Source organism: Bombus fervidus, chromosome 11 (assembly GCF_041682495.2).
Source record: "Bombus fervidus isolate BK054 chromosome 11, iyBomFerv1, whole genome shotgun sequence".
Taxonomy (NCBI): Eukaryota; Metazoa; Arthropoda; class Insecta; order Hymenoptera; family Apidae; genus Bombus; species Bombus fervidus.
The window spans coordinates 3,118,726-3,136,545 of record NC_091527.1 but is presented as its reverse complement, the minus strand read 5'-3'; the positions used below and the strand labels follow the sequence as shown (position 1 = coordinate 3,136,545).

At 31.1% G+C, this 17,820-nt stretch overlaps 3 protein-coding genes across 8 annotated transcripts; 1 reads left to right on the top strand and 2 right to left on the bottom strand.

Moving 5' to 3' along the window:
- Positions 1 to 121: 121 nt before the first annotated feature.
- On the bottom strand, positions 122 to 5,984 carry Eef2 (eukaryotic translation elongation factor 2). Its single transcript, XM_072013307.1, has 14 exons — positions 5,827 to 5,984; positions 4,724 to 4,938; positions 4,456 to 4,649; positions 3,950 to 4,158; positions 3,628 to 3,861; positions 3,441 to 3,554; positions 3,091 to 3,237; positions 2,652 to 2,892; positions 2,296 to 2,463; positions 1,823 to 2,112; positions 1,539 to 1,748; positions 1,293 to 1,475; positions 952 to 1,209; positions 122 to 715 (listed from the first exon to the last, which is right to left on the bottom strand). Exons 1-14 carry the CDS (start codon positions 5,827 to 5,829, stop codon positions 647 to 649), a joined length of 2,535 nt encoding a protein of 844 aa, XP_071869408.1. The 5' UTR covers positions 5,830 to 5,984; the 3' UTR covers positions 122 to 646.
- Positions 5,985 to 11,693: 5,709 nt separating this feature from the next.
- On the top strand, positions 11,694 to 16,311 carry LOC139991967 (uncharacterized). Of its 5 annotated transcripts, none has more exons than XM_072012388.1 (7): positions 11,695 to 11,841; positions 12,610 to 12,942; positions 13,014 to 13,144; positions 13,232 to 13,481; positions 13,543 to 13,658; positions 13,768 to 14,166; positions 14,611 to 16,311. In XM_072012388.1, exons 4-7 carry the CDS (start codon positions 13,336 to 13,338, stop codon positions 16,092 to 16,094), a joined length of 2,145 nt encoding a protein of 714 aa, XP_071868489.1. In that variant the 5' UTR covers positions 11,695 to 11,841; positions 12,610 to 12,942; positions 13,014 to 13,144; positions 13,232 to 13,335; the 3' UTR covers positions 16,095 to 16,311. The 5 variants fall into 5 exon arrangements, with proteins under 5 accessions (XP_071868484.1, XP_071868486.1, XP_071868489.1 ...); XM_072012384.1 differs by adding an exon at positions 11,941 to 12,262 and having other exon boundaries at positions 11,707 to 11,841; positions 13,768 to 16,311; XM_072012383.1 differs by having other exon boundaries at positions 11,694 to 11,841; positions 13,768 to 16,311.
- Positions 16,300 to 17,808, bottom strand: LOC139991987 (uncharacterized). 2 transcript variants are annotated; one of them, XM_072012429.1, is made up of 4 exons: positions 17,694 to 17,808; positions 16,892 to 17,269; positions 16,703 to 16,821; positions 16,300 to 16,543 (listed from the first exon to the last, which is right to left on the bottom strand). In XM_072012429.1, the coding sequence occupies exons 2-4, from the start codon at positions 16,893 to 16,895 to the stop codon at positions 16,328 to 16,330; spliced, it is 339 nt and encodes a 112-aa protein (XP_071868530.1). In that variant the 5' UTR covers positions 16,896 to 17,269; positions 17,694 to 17,808; the 3' UTR covers positions 16,300 to 16,327. The 2 variants fall into 2 exon arrangements, with proteins under 2 accessions (XP_071868530.1, XP_071868529.1); XM_072012428.1 differs by having other exon boundaries at positions 17,629 to 17,718.
- Positions 17,809 to 17,820: the final 12 nt, after the last annotated feature.

Genomic DNA, 17,820 nt, shown 5'->3' with positions numbered 1-17,820 from the left:
ATATTTTATTAAAATAAAATCATAATTTATACACAATTTAAAAATAACTTCTTTTTTACTTGTTCTAATTCTATTAGATTTTGGAATGGTTGGGTATTTTTAACAAAGACAATAAAAACACTTCCTCTCGTAATTTCATTTTTAATTTCTTGATGCATTTCATTTCAATGAGTACATTGCTGCTGTAGATTTTTTGTTATTAATAACTTCGAAATTCGTCCAATCGTTTGAAAATATCAACAAAAAATTAAAACTAATTGTGGTAAAAAAGCAATGTAAAAAACTACAATCTTTTGTTTTCATTTGTTATATGAAATTGGCAATAAGTTACCACCACAATAAAAATAATTGAATTCTTATCTGATGCTGATATGCTAAAAACATAAAGCCACCGGGATCTTGATAACGTGTGGCATGCTTAATTAAATAAATGTATAAAATATTTCTCCTTGCGCCAACATGCGTACTTTCCATCATAATTACAATTTATTGTTTTTTTTTTCATATTTATAATCATGTATTTCTCATGTTTCTTTGCGCAAAACAAAGTTCATAATAAACCGATGTAGATTGTATACGGTCCGAGCAATATTAATTGAATTACAATATTTAAATAGATATTTAAATATGGTGCGTGAATCTATGGTTACAATTTGTCAAGGTATGCATTCAAATCTGGGAGACCTTCCTTCAATCCTTTTCTTTTACGTGTTTCCTGTAAGAACAAGAATTATTATACTTAATAATAGTCAAATGTATCACGTATCACAAAAGGAAGATATAAATTTGTATGTTTCCCTATTCAGGTATACTTGAATATGTCACTAGAATACCAAAACAAAAAAACAGTTTCTTTTCCACGAGATTAAAAATGGCAATGTATTGACATTTACTCATTACCATCAGTTATGACCGTGGGTAGTTATAAAAATTTCAGAACAGATAAATTACCTGCACAACTTGATAAGGTCTAGAATTAGGTTCCATTGGATCACCGGGCAAGATCTGCCAATGATCGAATACACATTGAGGGAAAGCTTGTCCGCCGGTGTTAGAACGCAAGTCGGCAGTAAAACCAAAGGACTCATTAACTGGAAGATATGCTTTAACTACAAACATAGGTGTACCAGCAATCTGTTGTTCTTCGAATACGTGACCTCTTCTTCGGTTAAGCACACCATAGATACCACCGACAGCTGTTTCAGGGCACTATGACAATTTTATTACATTAGAATACAAAAATTTAACATATTAGTTATACATTCTTCAATAAATCATAAAACTAAATTTACCTGAATTTCGCATAAGTAAACTGGTTCCATAAGTCGAGGAGAGGCAGTGAGAAGACAAGCATAAAGGCAACGTCTTGTGGTAGGAATAATTTGACCACCACCTCTATGAATAGCGTCAGCATGTAACGTCACATCGTGAATGTTGAAACGCACACCTCTCAAGTTTTCTTCCGAAAGAACACCCTGTGAAATGAATATAAATAAACTATTTCTGAATATCTTTCTCATTAATCTATGATATTATACCTCTTTCGTGGCCCATTGGAATCCAGCTACAACAGAATCCTTAATTTCGTTAAGATATTGTACTCCTTTCGTACAATCTACAAGAATGTTGGGTCCAGTTCCATCAGGTCCAAAGCACCAAATCTTCCTAGCTTCGGTTACATCGTAGTCATACTTCTCATTCAAATAACGAGCACGTACTTTGAAGTCATCCCTTGGATTAACTTCACCCTATAAGATTATAAGCATTAAATAGAAACAAAACAAGAATATCAATTATAAATTTTTATAGAATGGAAACATACACTATCGATATCTTCAGCGAGACCATCAGGCATAGGACACGCCATCATGAATAACCGATTATGCTTATTAGGTGATTTTGAAAGACACATCTGATTCGATTGTTCCGAAATTGTTTCCCTGTAAGAAACAACGGGATCCGATTTCTTAATGGGTATACAAGCATGATCTTCTTCCAAATCCTTTAAACAAATTTCAAGATGAAGTTCTCCAGCACCAGCAATAATGTGTTCTCCTGATTCTTCGATAATACATTGTACCATAGGATCTGATTTCGCCAAACGTTTAAGACCTGAATACGAATTATTTTGTTAAAAAATATTAACACTTTTATTAAATGAAATTTAGATGACGATCACTTTCAGATTTTCAATTAAAATCACGGTTTATCATAACCCAATGCTCAAAATAAGGTTTCATCCTTATTTAGACATTAAATTATAGCAAATTATATTAAATCAATGAGTAAATATACCTTCAACTAATTTAGGTAAATCTGCTGGATTTTTAGGTTCAACAGCAACACGGACGACAGGTGAAACCGAAAATTTCATAACTTTCATATTGTGTGCATCCTTATATGTGGTAATGGTACCAGTCTTCACTAAGAATTGATCAACGCCAACAAGCCCACAAATATTACCTGTTTTGAATGATAAAAATAATCTGTTGTAATTACATTTTTTATACGAAACAACATTTTAATGTTATCAATGTAAGCGTCAGTTGGCCGTTCTATTGTCATTCAGAAAAGGTCAGAACAGGTCTGTGAACAATCATCATTGTACTATTATTTGACAAGATTTGAAACCAAATGAAGGATTTACTGACCAGAAGGCACATCTTCAATCGCCTCAACGTAACGTCCCATCATCAAAATTGTACGCTGAATAGCTTTCTCATAAAGATCTTCTTTTTTACCCGGTTGGAAATTAGGTCCCATAATACGTGCTTTCATTCCAGTGCTTACTTTCCCAGAGAATACACGACCAAAAGCATAGAAACGACCTTTGTCGGAGGTCGGTACCATTTTCGAAACATACATCATGAGTGGTCCATTCGGATCGCAGTTCTGTAAAATAAGATTTCAATTAGATATGAAATTAACAAGTTCATTTTAAAGCTGAATTAAAAATTGAACTATACATATATCGATCAGTTACTACTCATATCTACCATATATAAGTCAGAACAGGTCTGTGAGAATTTCATCATATATAATAAAACTAATTAATATTTTTTATCTTAAAATTATATTATTTATACATACCTTAATACCAATTGCAGCCTCGTCATCAAGCGGACCTTCATACAACATTTCCATACGATATTTCTGCGCGGTAACAGGGGATGGCAAATGAATAGCAATCATCTGAAGCAAAGCTTCTCCAGCTGGTAACCATGTTCTCATGACAACCTAAAACGGATTATTATACTGATATATAATCACTCATATTTATTGATTAGTTAATTAAAACTGAAGTATTATCAGAATAAAATATTCTCGGTCAAAGAAATTCTGTAGAGATGTCAGAAAAGTTTTTTTTTTAGAAGTCATCATAAATATTTCCAAAACATTGAAATGAATTAAAATGAAAAGTTTAATATAGAAAAAGTTACCTTAAGAAGAGCTTTACCATCCTTATCTTTATCTTCCGGTTTTAAAACAATTCCTAATTTTTGCAGCAGGTTGTCCGCTTCATCTTTTTTGTAATTCATTATACTATCAAATACCTGTTAATTTTGTATTGTTATTAGTAAAAAAAATTAATATTTATTTATTATAAATAGTTAATGATTAACATACCTTATAAATTGGATCTAAGACGTACATGCAAAAGGATCGTTTATTGTCTGTTTCCTTCTGCTTGCTCCACTTCTTAGTTTTGGGGTTAAAGAAAGATTCTCCCCATAATCTATTCATAAGTTTTACAACGTCAATTTTGAATTTCTCAGCATACATTTCAGAAAATTGTTTTAATGTAAACGCCCAACCATGAAGACCAGAACCAAAACCGACTGAACCTTTACTAGGATCTACCTATTTGCAACAAACATAATTAGTAAGAATATTAATAGAAAAGTAAGAAACAATGTTACATAAAAATAAAATTAATTCATCTACTTACTCTAACTTCACCCATAGGACCATCATCATCCGAATATGTTGCAATAATAACGTTAACGTTTTCAACAATACGCTGGAAAGTTTGATAAAGATCTTCACTATCAAGCTGAAGTTCCAAAAGCGCTCTGTCCATTTTGTTCATGAACAATACTGGCTTTATACGTTCAGCAATAGCTTGACGAAGTACAGTTTCCGTTTGCACACAGACACCTTGACAAAGTATTAAAAAATTATGATTTTCACAAAACTATAAAAAGAAAACAAAATTCTTTCAAGTAAAATTGTAGCAATTGTGTCGTAGCGTGCTAGTCTTGGACATAAGGATAGAGGTCCACCAACAGCGTTTAAACACAGCTGCTATATCATTTTAATCTTCTTCCATTGATGCACCATCAACACTGTCCATGTGCATCAGTCAGTATAACCAACTGATATACTACAGAGTAACGCTTTTTGTGCTGGAAGGGGTATTAATTTAATTCAAATTACATCATTTAAAGTACATACCAGATACACAATCAACAACCACAAGAGCTCCATCAGTTACTCGAAGAGCAGCAGTTACTTCACTGGAGAAATCAACATGGCCAGGTGAATCAATAAGGTTAATCAAGAAACCTTTTTCATCCTTGTCACGTTGATCAGGGTTTGTAATGAAAACTAAGTCTTTCTCTTCAAGTGCAAAGAACATAGAAATAGCTCTGCAATTAAAAATATTACTTGTAGGTAGGCAGTTAAAAACACCAACTGATAAGATTGAACAGATTAAACTTACGTGGATTTAATAGTAATACATCGTTCCTGCTCATCCTTGCGAGTATCTGTAAATCTGGTTTCACCAGCTTTAGCACCAGCAATAATACCGGCCTTAGACACAAGGGAGTCAGTCAAAGTTGACTTTCCATGATCAACATGCGCAATGACAGACATATTTCTGATGTTTTTCTTTTTGTCCATCATAGCACGTATCTCATCTACCGTGAAGTTCACCTGTAACAAATAAAAAACTTTTTAATACTAAATATATAGGTTTAACATGATTATAACTGGTTACAGTTGATGAAACTGATTACAACATACTGATTAAAATTTTCTTAATCTAAAACGACATTCTACAAATCATTTTTTAATTTTATGCTATCAAATATATTATTTTCTTAATATGTTCTCAATATTTTCCTAAAATATGGAATGTAAAGTTTGAAAAACAATTTTATCTCAGATAAAGGAAAAGATAAAATGATTTTCATACTGACCATATTGAAATCAAAGCTTCATAAATCTTGACAAATATGATCAGTATTACTTAGAATAGAGAGAATTATATTCCTGTATGAATACTTTTTTTTTGTTAGAGCTTGACCCTAAAGTGTCACAACTTCTTCATTTTCTATATACAGTGTGCAAGGTATTCGACGTGTTTTTTTATGCAATGATGCTCGTTTGGATTGTTCTCGCAAAGTTTCCAATTCACCAAAAACCGTCGAGAACATTTTCTTCAAGACTCACGATGTTTCGAGAGCATGCTGCGATTTGTAACAAGAGACTACAAAATTCCATGACACGTTGTCTCTTGAACAAGAGACGAAACATATTTGAACTTCGAACATAGGGTAACTTTGAAGCATTGTGTCGGAAAATTTTTCAGGAATATTTCGCCAGAATTTTTGCTGAACCTTCAGAGATTTTAATCTTGGCATATCCATCGCGAGCCTCAAAATTTATCTTCAAAGGGAGTTGCGCAATCCCAAGTAATCCGCCAGTTTTCAATTTTTCCGAACCCAGGTGACACTCGGTCTTCAAAAATATTCATACCTCTGCACTCCACACATCGTACAGATTTACAAATTCGTGTTACTTTGGAAAGATTATACTTACCATTTTGGATGTAGTCCGATTTCCGTTAGCCTTAACAGAAATATACGTGCACCAACAATGGCGGACTCCCTAGGAAAGAACAGGAGTTCTGTGAAAGGAACGAACGTTTCATACACGATAGAGGGCGTTCCTTGTCACGCGTATTTCGTGTTATGTACAGGGCCAATTGGAATTTCGTAATCCCTACCACGTGGCTTAATTTGCGCGCGCAGGTTACAACCGATTGTAGATGAATTTAAAATGCAATCCGTTAATCTGTAGTAGTATAACAGTTATTATTGTGCTCAGTGCTGCCATCTAATAATTTAAATTAAAATTGAAACAAAAAAAAAAATTGATAATGAAACGAATGTTCTTCTAATTTATTTTTTTTTCTTCGTTTGTTGTAAAGATTATTGAAGTAAAATTGTTTCATAGTATTTAGTATTAATAAAATTTTCGTATGAAGAGAGAAGGACAGGGAGAAAAAGAAAGAAAACAATTCAAAGGTTACGAAAAAAACATCACTTAGATATGAATACGTTTATCATTGAATATTATTTTTTTATTCTATCTTAGATGAAATATTCATATAAAATACTGCATTGGTTCAACAATAAAAATTATATAATCTATTATATTAGACATAGACAAGTGTACAAAAGACATATAATTACGTATATATTAAGAAAATAGTAACGATTGTGCGTTTTCTTGTAAAATGATTACTCTTAGAAACATTAATTTCGGTACAGTGTACATTACATCGTATATATTACATAATATGGTGTTCCACTCTTACAAAGAATAAATACACCGTATTTGTATTATTAACCTTTTTGCTCTATCTATATTTTCATGCCATTAGATACTTATATCGATTTAAAAACTATATATAAAATTTATATGCAGTCTATCGAAATGTAATGCTTTAGAAAAAAAAGAGAAAAACATAAATAATAAAATCAATGTTAATTATTCTTCAATGTACGCGCGCATTTGTTTTCTACGATGTATTAAATCCTTACTATTTTTCAAACAAAACACAATTGTGTTTTCACAAATGTGTTTTCAACAAAAACACATTTTTATTGACAGTTAAAAATAATTAGAAGTTCGCTTATTACAACTTCATTAATTAATAAAAACATCCCAATTGCACTTAATCAAATATCGATAAAATTATTCTAGAAATAAAGTTGTGGTCGTAAATCTTCTAATTTTTTACACCGACTAAAAGCTAGAAGTTAGGTTGGACAAATTTTTGGAAATGGAAATTGAAGTGGCTTGGAATTATCGAGAAAGTTTGCAATTAGAAAACTTATAAAGATATCTTAGATCACAGAAACTTTTCGACGTCAGTTGGAACCATAGTTTATACTTTTGAGAATAGATTGCAGCAATCTTTTGAAATCAGTAAATTCGAGTTATATTTTAGATGGCATTTTTCTATCGTTTTCATCAAACATGGAGAAACGCCAGCCAATGTGCTCCACAAACTAGGAATTAAAGCGAATCGGAAGCGACGAGAAGATAGGCTCTCGCACGATCTACTCTCTTGGTGCTATGATCTTGTTACGCGATACCCTCGGCTGTTAACATCCCCACCGCGTGTACAGCCCTTCGTCAGCCTCCGATTGGGTATCGTGTATAAAAACATACGGTGGAGTCGCGCGTTTCTCGTTGTGCACGTGAATCAACACGTGGCCAGAGGCGATGGCCATGGTAATAGGTTTTTCAGAAACTTGTCAATGGCTATCAGATTTTCTGACGAAAATTGTACCATGATAAATGGAAATAGGCGATTTCTCATGCGTGTTTTTTATGTTAGAGCATTTTTCCTTCAAATTGGAATTATGGGCTTCAATGAAAATAGGATTTCAGAATATAAGATTACAATAAAGCTATCACTATTCTATACTACTAGAATATTTGGAAATTTCTACTATTTAAAAATAGTAATTTACCAATTACACCAGATAATAGCAACATTTTATACAAAATATTGTTTAATTACCTACGCTATGTAACTTAAAAATGGCACACCCACACGTCCACATTTTGTCGATATTATTTTCCCTTTATTATTATTTATTACCGAACTATCTGTATAAGATAAAACCAAAGAACAGGTTTAGAGAAAGTTAAAAAGATCAGAGTACAGCAGTTAATAATAAAATAAGCAGATTAGTTTTGATGCAGAGCATCTGTATGAAAACGCAAAGAATATCGTAGGACGTGTAGAAAGAAATGTAAATCCAAATCCTATTTCTAAGCCGAAAAATCCGGAATAAACTAAGATACCAAATTATTTGTAGTACTTGATCTCGCTCATATCACATTCTTCCAACTTGCGATCCGTTCTAGATGCTACACTGTATTTCGTGATCCATTCCTTTGTTTCCATCTTGTTTTCGTCCTCGTTGCTGGGACTTTTCTATCGCGCTATGTTAGATTTTATTATATCAGCTAGTTTGTGGTTCCTTCCAGATGTTACCCACCTATTGGTCACCTACTAAACCATTTATATCTTGTATCAACATACAGTTAGTTTATTTATAACGATTATTGTTCGGAATTTTGAGTGGCCGTCCATTTATGGCACGGACAGGCCCATTCCCGTCTTTAGGAAATTCCGAATTACATGTCCTCCCCTAGCTGTAAACCTAATGATTCCGAGGTCAGGTAAAAACCCCGGGAAAGGACCAGCCGGAAAGGCACGATAGACAGACGAAACCCAACGGCTGGTAGGGAGAATCAGCAACGTAGGAGGACAGTTCATCAACAGACTTCGTATCGTGTGGGTGAAATACTTCACTCCTAACAAAATCCTACCACCGCCGTGTTCATAACATTAAACGTTACTTTTATACAACAAGTGTAAATAAAGTGCTAGATTACACTAACACTCGATCTGTTAAACCTCCTCCACCATGAGCGTTAATTCATTCGAGGTACGCGATATCAATCGATCGGTTTGACCTGACCGGTTGCTCTTTAATGGAGAATTCGCAACAATCATAATCTTGTTCTCCTACAAATAAATGGAATTCTTTTTAGCCTCCCCTTCGTTAAAAATAACGAGTTTATAGGAATAGCAAAAATCACGTCCAAATAGTCACTTTGTCCAAACGTAATCATTTTGATTATCATTTTCAAATAAAAGTTGTCCAATTAGTTGGTTGCAATGCAGCGGAAAGTATCGTTAGGTATCTAGGTTGTTTTGTAGTTGTTTATCGAAGGGTGCGGGGTATTTAGGGGATGATATTTAGAGGCAACAGAAAAGGGGTGGCTTTCGATCATGGTACTTCCCGCTACGAACACCTCTCGATGCCAGTATCGGTTATACACACTTTACCTGTGATACCAGGAGTACAAAACGTGACCGGGGTGCATCGAGGGACCGTTTTAATTATCCACCGAAGTAATTACAAGGGGCTGACGGACTATCGGTCGATAAGTCAAGAATCATTTCACCGATACTTCATATCTGTTCCGTTTCTTCTTCGCTTCCTGTGTATAAAAATACACTTACTCGCGCGAAGTAAACTACTGGAACAACGCTGGAATACCTTCAAGTTTTCTATTCTTCTTTCCCGAAACGGCTTCTCTTCTTAATTAAACGTTTTTCCGCATGCGAAAGTTTTAATTACCGCGCTGGATGGAAGTAAAAATTTCGCTGTTTTTATCCACCACGATATCTCTTAAGTTGCAACAAGATGTTTATGAAATTGCATAAACAGGAATCATATTTTAGTATCTTAGAATTTTTATATCGATCTTTCAGATTAAGTGGAAGCTTTCTTTAGTTCTTATTCTCGTAACAGATTATAATTAATTCATGATTTGTGATATACAATCTCTATTCTACCTACCATAGAAGTATGCCATTAATAATAGTAATTAATAATAATGCCACAGAGAATAATAAATCAAACTTTCTTCCTTCGCAACCAGACTACCCACAAATCGTTCTACACTCGTTTCAAACTTCCACGCCAAACTTTACCACACCAAAAGCTTCCTCAACTTCCATTCTTACCATCGAAAAAGCACTATCATTGATCACCGCAAACGATAAGAGAACTTCTCCTTTTAACCTAATCGTTTGCGAACTTCCGCGAGCCAACCTACGCTGCACAATCTTTAAATTTGTACATTTCGAAACAAACAAACCTCTGTACTCGCAATCAAAGAAGTATCGCTAATTATCATAGTAATTAACAAATCAACCTCCCTCTTCGTTTATCCGCACTACCCACGAACCAACCTCCATTCCACAACTTCAAACTCGCACAGCGCGTCCTGTTCAAACCAAAACCTTCCTCAACTTTCATCTCGTCTCGTTACTTTGCAACGATATTCATCCCCGGATCCACGACGTGTACACGTATATCTACGATGTATAACGGATGTAACGTGTAGAGGGGCGATCGAAGGCGACGAAAAAGCGGGACATGTGCGAAAGTAAGGTGACAGGACGGATGGTAGACGTACGTAAGTACAGACGTACAGACGGCCGATGTCGATGGTGGAAAACTCTCGGAGGCACGAAGGAAGATGAGGTCGGAGGTAACCAGACACCTGGCCGCACCGAAGGTAACATAAGAGCCCCTTTACCCCCCTCTGTTCTTTTACCAACCACCTCTTCCAGCCTCCTCGCCGACTGCTCGTCCTCCCGTGGCCACGATTCATCCTCTCGTATACTCATCCGTGGAACCGTGAATTCATTGGAAGGACAGAGACGAGCTTACACTTCGTCGTCCCTTATCTACCTTTGTAAAAGAGTCCCTTCGAGGTTGGGAGGCGCGGGAGAACTCAATTATGTCCCATGTTACATAAATGGGAATTCAAGCAGAAAATTATTTCATCCACTGAATTAGTATTCATAGTGTCTAATTCTATAGTTGGAGGGCATTGTCTTTTTTGCGTTCAGTGAGTAATTTTAGTTATATCGTAGTTAGTTAGGACTAGTGTTTATATTTTGGTATATCTATGGTAATAAAATTTTGTTATCAGATTAGTTAATTGGTGCGTACAATTATTGTAAGAGAATATGTTGACAGTGGAGCAGGAAGTTAAAAAGTTAAGTTAGTTTCCGTAAATTCAAGAGATATTATTTGTTCTTAATGGTGGTTAGACTAGCAAGAAGTGTTTTACGGTCATTGAAGAGGCAAAACGATAGATTGCTTCGTCGTTTCTTATCGTTTTCAGACAATATTAAGTTATATCGTGTAGTAGAACTTAAGAGCAACCTTAGTTTCCTTTAATATATTATACTAATTCAATACTTATCCTTCATTATCGGTGTGTCGTATGATTTTCTATTAAAGCTATTTTACAATACCAATAAAACATCGATATTCTACGCCATGAAAACACAATTTAGATACAGAAGTTTCGAGCAAGAACTATATTAACCCTTCGCACTAGGAAGACTCCAGCAACGGCACCGTGTATGTAAACATATGTTCAGAATAGGTAGATATTGCTTTAAGGTGATGGTATCCAATGATACGCGATAAATATATACGAAGGGCAAAGAATTATATTATCGTTAGATAGGGAGAAATATTTTGCCATAATCATTTCTCTGTTTTTCACACGCTTTCGAAGTCTTATCGATATTCTTCATCGTTTTGGAACATAACAGGAACTTAGAATCCCTCGGTCAATCCTCAATCATTAATTTACTAAACACTCACAACCTCAATAATCTCTAGTATCGCAACGTCCCCTGTTCTGCGAAGCTGTATCTTAATATTTTTGTAATCAATAAAAAAGAAAACAATTTATTTGTAGTCTTCAGTTAAGCTTTTAAGCAATTTTTATGTTTTTTCGGCCTTACCCATCACTAGTTTCTACGCCGCGCCTCTTATCATATATATGCACGTTTCTCCCACCAAGAGCAGTGGAGAAGAAATGTGTGTATAGTTCGGCCGTTGCTCTTATTTTTAGTGTACATTTTTTGGCTGACTTTTTAACATTGCATGAATTGCATCGGTGATCTCTCGACTCATCTCTGCTGCTACATGCGTAAGTACAACATGTGTACATGTATACATTCAAAGAAAATTGCTTGTCAGTTGAATGTCAAAAAAGAAAATTTTCCTTTTGTAATAAATTCTTTCGTAGAATGAGAATAAATATTTCCGTAAGAGAGTATTAATCCAATATGTAAGTTACTGATTTTTAATACTGATTTCTAATGTATATATATATATATTCTTAAGTTTTAACTAGATGAATTTCCACTAACTACATATATAGTTGATTATATTTATATAATACATTTGCTATATTTTATTACTTACCAATCAGGGTTTTGAATATTTCTATTGCTATTTTTTCTTCTTGAAAGTAAAATATAAGATTAAATTTATGTACATAAATGTGTTTGTAAAAATAAAATGTACATTATATATTGTATTAACTTCCCAACTGTTTATTTCTAACTGTCAGTTTTGACTTTAATCAAGCATAAGTTCATTTACATAGCAGTTGTTTCTTAATTATAATAAAGATTTTAATTTTTTCCTTTTATTATTTCAATTAAGTGTGTACAAGATGTAATAAAATATATTTTTACATATTCTTATATAGAGGTTATGTAGATAAATTTGTTTAGTTATTATATGTATATAATTTTTATTTATAAACATAAAGTACTAAGTTTTATATTTCTAACACTTTTAGTACAGACCTACATTTATATTGTAATGTTTTTATCATGAAGAATTTTTCATTAGTATGTACTTAATGTTTATGAGGTATTATAATTTAAATATTCTTTCTTTTATCTAGAAAAAGTTCGTCGATCAAGTTTCTGGTATTGATAATAAAACAACAAATTCTCATTAATGTCGCCCATATTCCCTAAAGATGCGTCTTCAACTGAAATGTTTTTTAGAACTGTAAATGGAAGTAAATTAAAACTCATTGATAAAAGTACAAAGGCTAGAAATGTTATGAAATTTGTTTTATATAAGAACATACAGTTGAATGTGAATAAAACTCTCCTTTTGTTATTTGTAACAGTAGTTTTATGGAAGGCATTTAATATCTTCGTACCCTTTCTTGCATGTGCATTAGTATTGATACTACAACTCATCTGTTTTGTTGCTTCTGTAAATAAAGGTTTGTTAACTAATTATAATTACTATAAAATCTTAATTTTCATTATGTTAATTTCAATATTTTATTTACAGATACACTAACAGTGGTAGAATTTGTTGGTATATATACTGAAGGAAAAAGAATATTTCATGGTCCTAGTTCATGTGAATTTATTCCCTGGGATATAGTGGTGGATATATTTATTAATGAAGTTATAACAGGAGTTGGTATTAAAAATTCATAATGTGATATAGTAAAATAATTTATAAAAATATGTGTTATTTAAATAAATGAATATATGGTGTTTCAGCAAAAAGTATTGTATTATCTTACAATTATAATAAGAGATTCACTTGGTGGAAAAGATTCGATAAAATTAGTCCCTCTATTTCAAAATTTAATACCTGAAAGAAAATGCCTGGAATATATCTACGAAAAACTAGCTGGATTGATTGGACCCAAAAAGAGGAAAATCTAACTTTAACAGTGCCTGGCTCATATTGGTTGTGTCATAAGACCAACATATACAAATTTATTTTTAGGTATCACCGCACAAATAGGTAAATATTGCTAATAGTAAATATTAGTAAGAAAATAGATTTCTAATTTGTACATTTGCAGAAATATAAAACAATTTAATTATGGAAAAGAATTAATGAAAGTTATTAGAAAGATTATCAAAAATCCACCTTCTCAGAAACAACAATTTGGTACAAGTCATCTTTTAGTTACTTTCGGTATCCTTTTCTCTATGTGCAAGATAAATATAATTTTTAACTTGTCACTAATATTAAGTTTTTTGAACTTATTATTAAAATTTTCTTAACTATAATTCATAATACATAGAACATACACCATGGACTAGACAAGATAAAATGTTTGCATTAATGAAGTTTAGAGAACGATCAGTTGTAGCATTTTCTTGTGCATTTATATTAACTATAACACCCATTGATTCTTTAAGAATAGAACAGAATTCAGAAAATATAATTTCTTCTGATCGTTCTTTAATCTATCAGAATGAAAGTTCAAATGATACATATGAATGTGAAAATAAAAATGAGAAAGAAAGTAAAAAATGTTTAAAGCATTCTTCTAAAGATGATTCTTCAAACACAGACGCGCAATGTGATAATATGCAAGAAATTTTAGCATATAAAAATAAAAACATTCAAGCGAATAATAATATAGGAAATACTAATTTAAAAAAATTATTATTAAATGAAGAAACAGTAAAACAAACAGGTAACAGTGAAGATACAAACAAATTTTGTAAACATTTAAATATGTCACCTAAACATAGTATAAAACTAAATGATAAAATGAAAGAAAATAATGTTAACTATTTAGAAGATAGTAATATTAAACATCAATTATCGGATGATAAAATAAAAATCAATAACTGTAATATTGGAAAAGACAAAAATAATTCTGTATCAAATAATAGTAAAATGTTAAATGATAGTAGCGTTGTTGATGATATAAATACAGATTCTGTTAATTTGCCATATCAGTACTTGATAGAAAAAGAAATAGAAGCTACAAAGCAGAATATGTTAGAATTAAATGCAAAAGATATTACAAACCATATAGAAGCACATTCAGATATTACCAAAATACAAGATTTATCTTGTCCTAAGAAAAAAAACTATGTATTAGATAATGTACCACGATCCTCTGATATTACAGATTTAGTAATGGAAGGATTAATGTTTACAATTCGTCAGGACCAAGATACTGTGACTGTTATAGAACAAAAAACTAAGTTGGAGGTAGATGAAGTATTGGAAAATTCTGAAAAAATTGAGACAAAGGAAGGTGAAAAGTGTTTACGAAATTCTAGTTTACTTGGCTTGGAAAACTTAATAACAATGATTGAATTACCAAAAGGAAATGAACCTGGAGATAAATATCAAAATATAGTTAGTCAGAAACCTACTTTGAGGAATCAGTCTATGAGAAAACACTTATTTAACAATGTAAAATATCCTTTAACGAATAGTAAAATTAAAGAACAAAATAGTACAATTGAGTTAAAACACATGCAATGGTATCCTTTTAATAATTCTATTTCAGCTAGTACTAGTTATTCAAATAATGATAACTTAGATATTACAAATAAACGTCGCTATTCCGAAATATATGATAATTCTAAAGATGAAGAGGATGCGAAATTTATAAAATATAAAAATTTGAAGTATGAAGTAGAAGAAGAAGAAGAAGATATAATACCAGAAGCATTACAAGATGAAATATTTAAATTATCTACATTATCTCTTAAGGCAGATAAGTCTAAAGATAAATTAAACTTTATACCAAATAAAGATTTATTAATGGATGACGTTAATAATGAAGAGTCAATCAAATTTGAAATAGATAAGAATAAACTCAAATCTTATTTTAATAATAATTTACATCCCAAAAGATACACAAAAAGTGATTGTTCAAATTCAGTATCTATTGATTCTCATATAAACGAAGCACAAAAATTGCATAATAATGCAGTATGTGAAACTAAATTTAATGATACAAACAAGTACAAATCAAATGTTCCAGTAATTATCTCAAATCAAATTATTAGTCTAAATGAAATACCTTTGCCCTTACAGAAAATACTTAAAAATAAATTATCAATAAAACATAATTCCTTAAATGATAAAACTAAAATAAACAAAAATAATATTGAAATTCACGAGACACAACCAGATCAAAATGCAAGTAGTATTTCCAATACACAATTAAAAAATCAAATTTTAAATAGTCATACACAGACATCATCAAAAGATCATGAAAAATTTGTACAAGATAGTAGAAAAACATATAATGAAAGCATATCATCCTCGATATTAAAAACAGAAGAAAAATGTTCCAACAGTTCCAAGAACATCACGGAGTTAAAAGAAGAGAAATCACAAAACCAGAATAATTATATTGACAATACAAGATTGTCATCAAATAAAATAAAAGATGTTACACAAGAATTTTATAAACAGTTTTCACATTTGCAGAAAGAAAAAACTCTAACAAATCAAAAACGCCTTAGGTCAAGAAGAAAATCGTTGAATTATGCTAACAATGGTGAAATGCATATACAAATGGCCAAATTTTTTCAAGATATTACAAGAGGAGCCAAGGTTGTTGTAACACGTATAAGTGTAAATAAATATTCATAGTTTAATAATAAAAAATTTATCTTCAACAGTAGAAATATGTAAAATTTTCATATTTATCAACAAGTTAATTTATAGATTTAGTATTGTTATATTTAGAACATAAAACTTTCATATTTATCTATCACTTAATTTATACATTTAGTAGTAATAAAAACAGAATTTTTTGTACACGTATTTTATTCAATGACTAAATTGCAAATAAATATATATGACACTATCTAGAATGATTTATTTTAGCTTTCCAATAACTTGTTGACCCAACATGTCTTTTCTCGTTCAATTTGATCCATGACAGCTTTTAAATTATTCAACTTGTTTGCAACATCTTGTAATTTAAAATCTAAATGGTCAAAGCACATTTCATTTTTATTAAAATCAAGATTCAGATATTTATTTTGACTCAAAATAAATGGTTCATTTGTTGCAGTTCTTTTAAACACCTTCAGCATCTGCAAAATATAATGTGTTTATAGTTGCAATAATTTTTTTTAATTTTAAAGCACGTAAAATTTAAGTCATTAGTTCAAGTAAAAAAAAAATAAATATAACAAATAAATTCATTATATAGATATATTTAAGATATAGAATCCATTATAAATATTTATTACATTTATTTCATTTTTTAATTTGATAGATTTTTGAAGTTCGTCAGCACATCGTGATGGATACCGTTCTCGAGCATCACATAATTCAAAAAGTGCGTCTTCGCACTGTTGTTCGACGTCGTCTAAAAGATAAAGATAAGGAGATAAACAATTCTTGCTTGTTTTAACCTTGTTTAAGTTCCTTGCACTTACCCATTATTGATGACGTTTAGACTGTAGTATCGCAATTAAAAGTGATGTTATTTTGTATTAACAGAAAGAAAATTTCCTCTCTAGTATTAATTTAAAAATAAAAATGAGCGATAATAAACGAACTTGCCTGTATTAATATCTTAATCTTATCTTAATCTTAATATTATTAGTATCAAATTATATTACAAGAAATTTAAACGGAAATGTTCAAATCAATTTGCCCCGTTATCAATTTATAACTCTTTGTTACATAATAATAGTTTTATTTATATGATACTTTTTAATATATAAAAGATCACCTGAATGAAATACTTATATTTGATTTAACGTTTTTGTTTTCTTTCTTTTAAAATGACATCAATTTTATTTTGATCTAACCTAGATAAACATTTATTTAATATCACTTTAACGTATATAATAATTTTAATGAATTATAATAAGTATTATATGTTAGAGAAATTCATTGTACTATAAGAAAGATATAAACATCTCCATTTAGATGTGAATAAAAATGCTACTATTTGTTGTAAAAGAATCAAACATTATATACTTTTCTTAATATATAATAGTTATTGATACAATATTATCAATGATATAAATATAATTCATTCGAATAATTAATAATTAAAATTATAATTAATGTGTCATTCGAAAGTTAAAATTAGTTCATAAAAAAATACTCAAATCAAAGGTTAACTACTTAATCAATTGATGATAAGTAAGAGATAAATAACTACTTAAAATTTTGCTGAGTTGTTAGCATAAATAAAATCTTCTGGTCAACGGAAATTATTATAACCACCTTCCGTCCGCGTGGCATTTATTTGATCTAACTTTTGCTGACATTGGCAAAGATACATAATTTAAGGTACACACCGCCATTAAAATTGTGAATGCCGTTATTTGCAGTGGCAAGAAACACGTAAAAC

Coding starts and splice junctions, on each gene's coding strand:
- Eef2 (XM_072013307.1), bottom strand. Junction 2,464..2,651: donor GATTGAAGATGTGCCTTCTG/GTCAGTAAATCC, acceptor CATTCAAAACAG/GTAATATTTGTGGGCTTGTT. Junction 1,476..1,538: donor TCCAATGGGCCACGAAAGAG/GTATAATATCAT, acceptor TTCATTTCACAG/GGTGTTCTTTCGGAAGAAAA.
- LOC139991967 (XM_072012383.1), top strand. CDS start 13,336: ATGCCTGGAATATATCTACGAAAAACTAGCTGGATTGATTGGACCCAA. Junction 13,482..13,542: donor AGGTATCACCGCACAAATAG/GTAAATATTGCT, acceptor GTACATTTGCAG/AAATATAAAACAATTTAATT. Junction 13,659..13,767: donor TCATCTTTTAGTTACTTTCG/GTATCCTTTTCT, acceptor CATAATACATAG/AACATACACCATGGACTAGA.
- LOC139991987 (XM_072012429.1), bottom strand. Junction 16,544..16,702: donor AATTAAAAAATGAAATAAAT/GTAATAAATATT, acceptor TATATTTTGCAG/ATGCTGAAGGTGTTTAAAAG.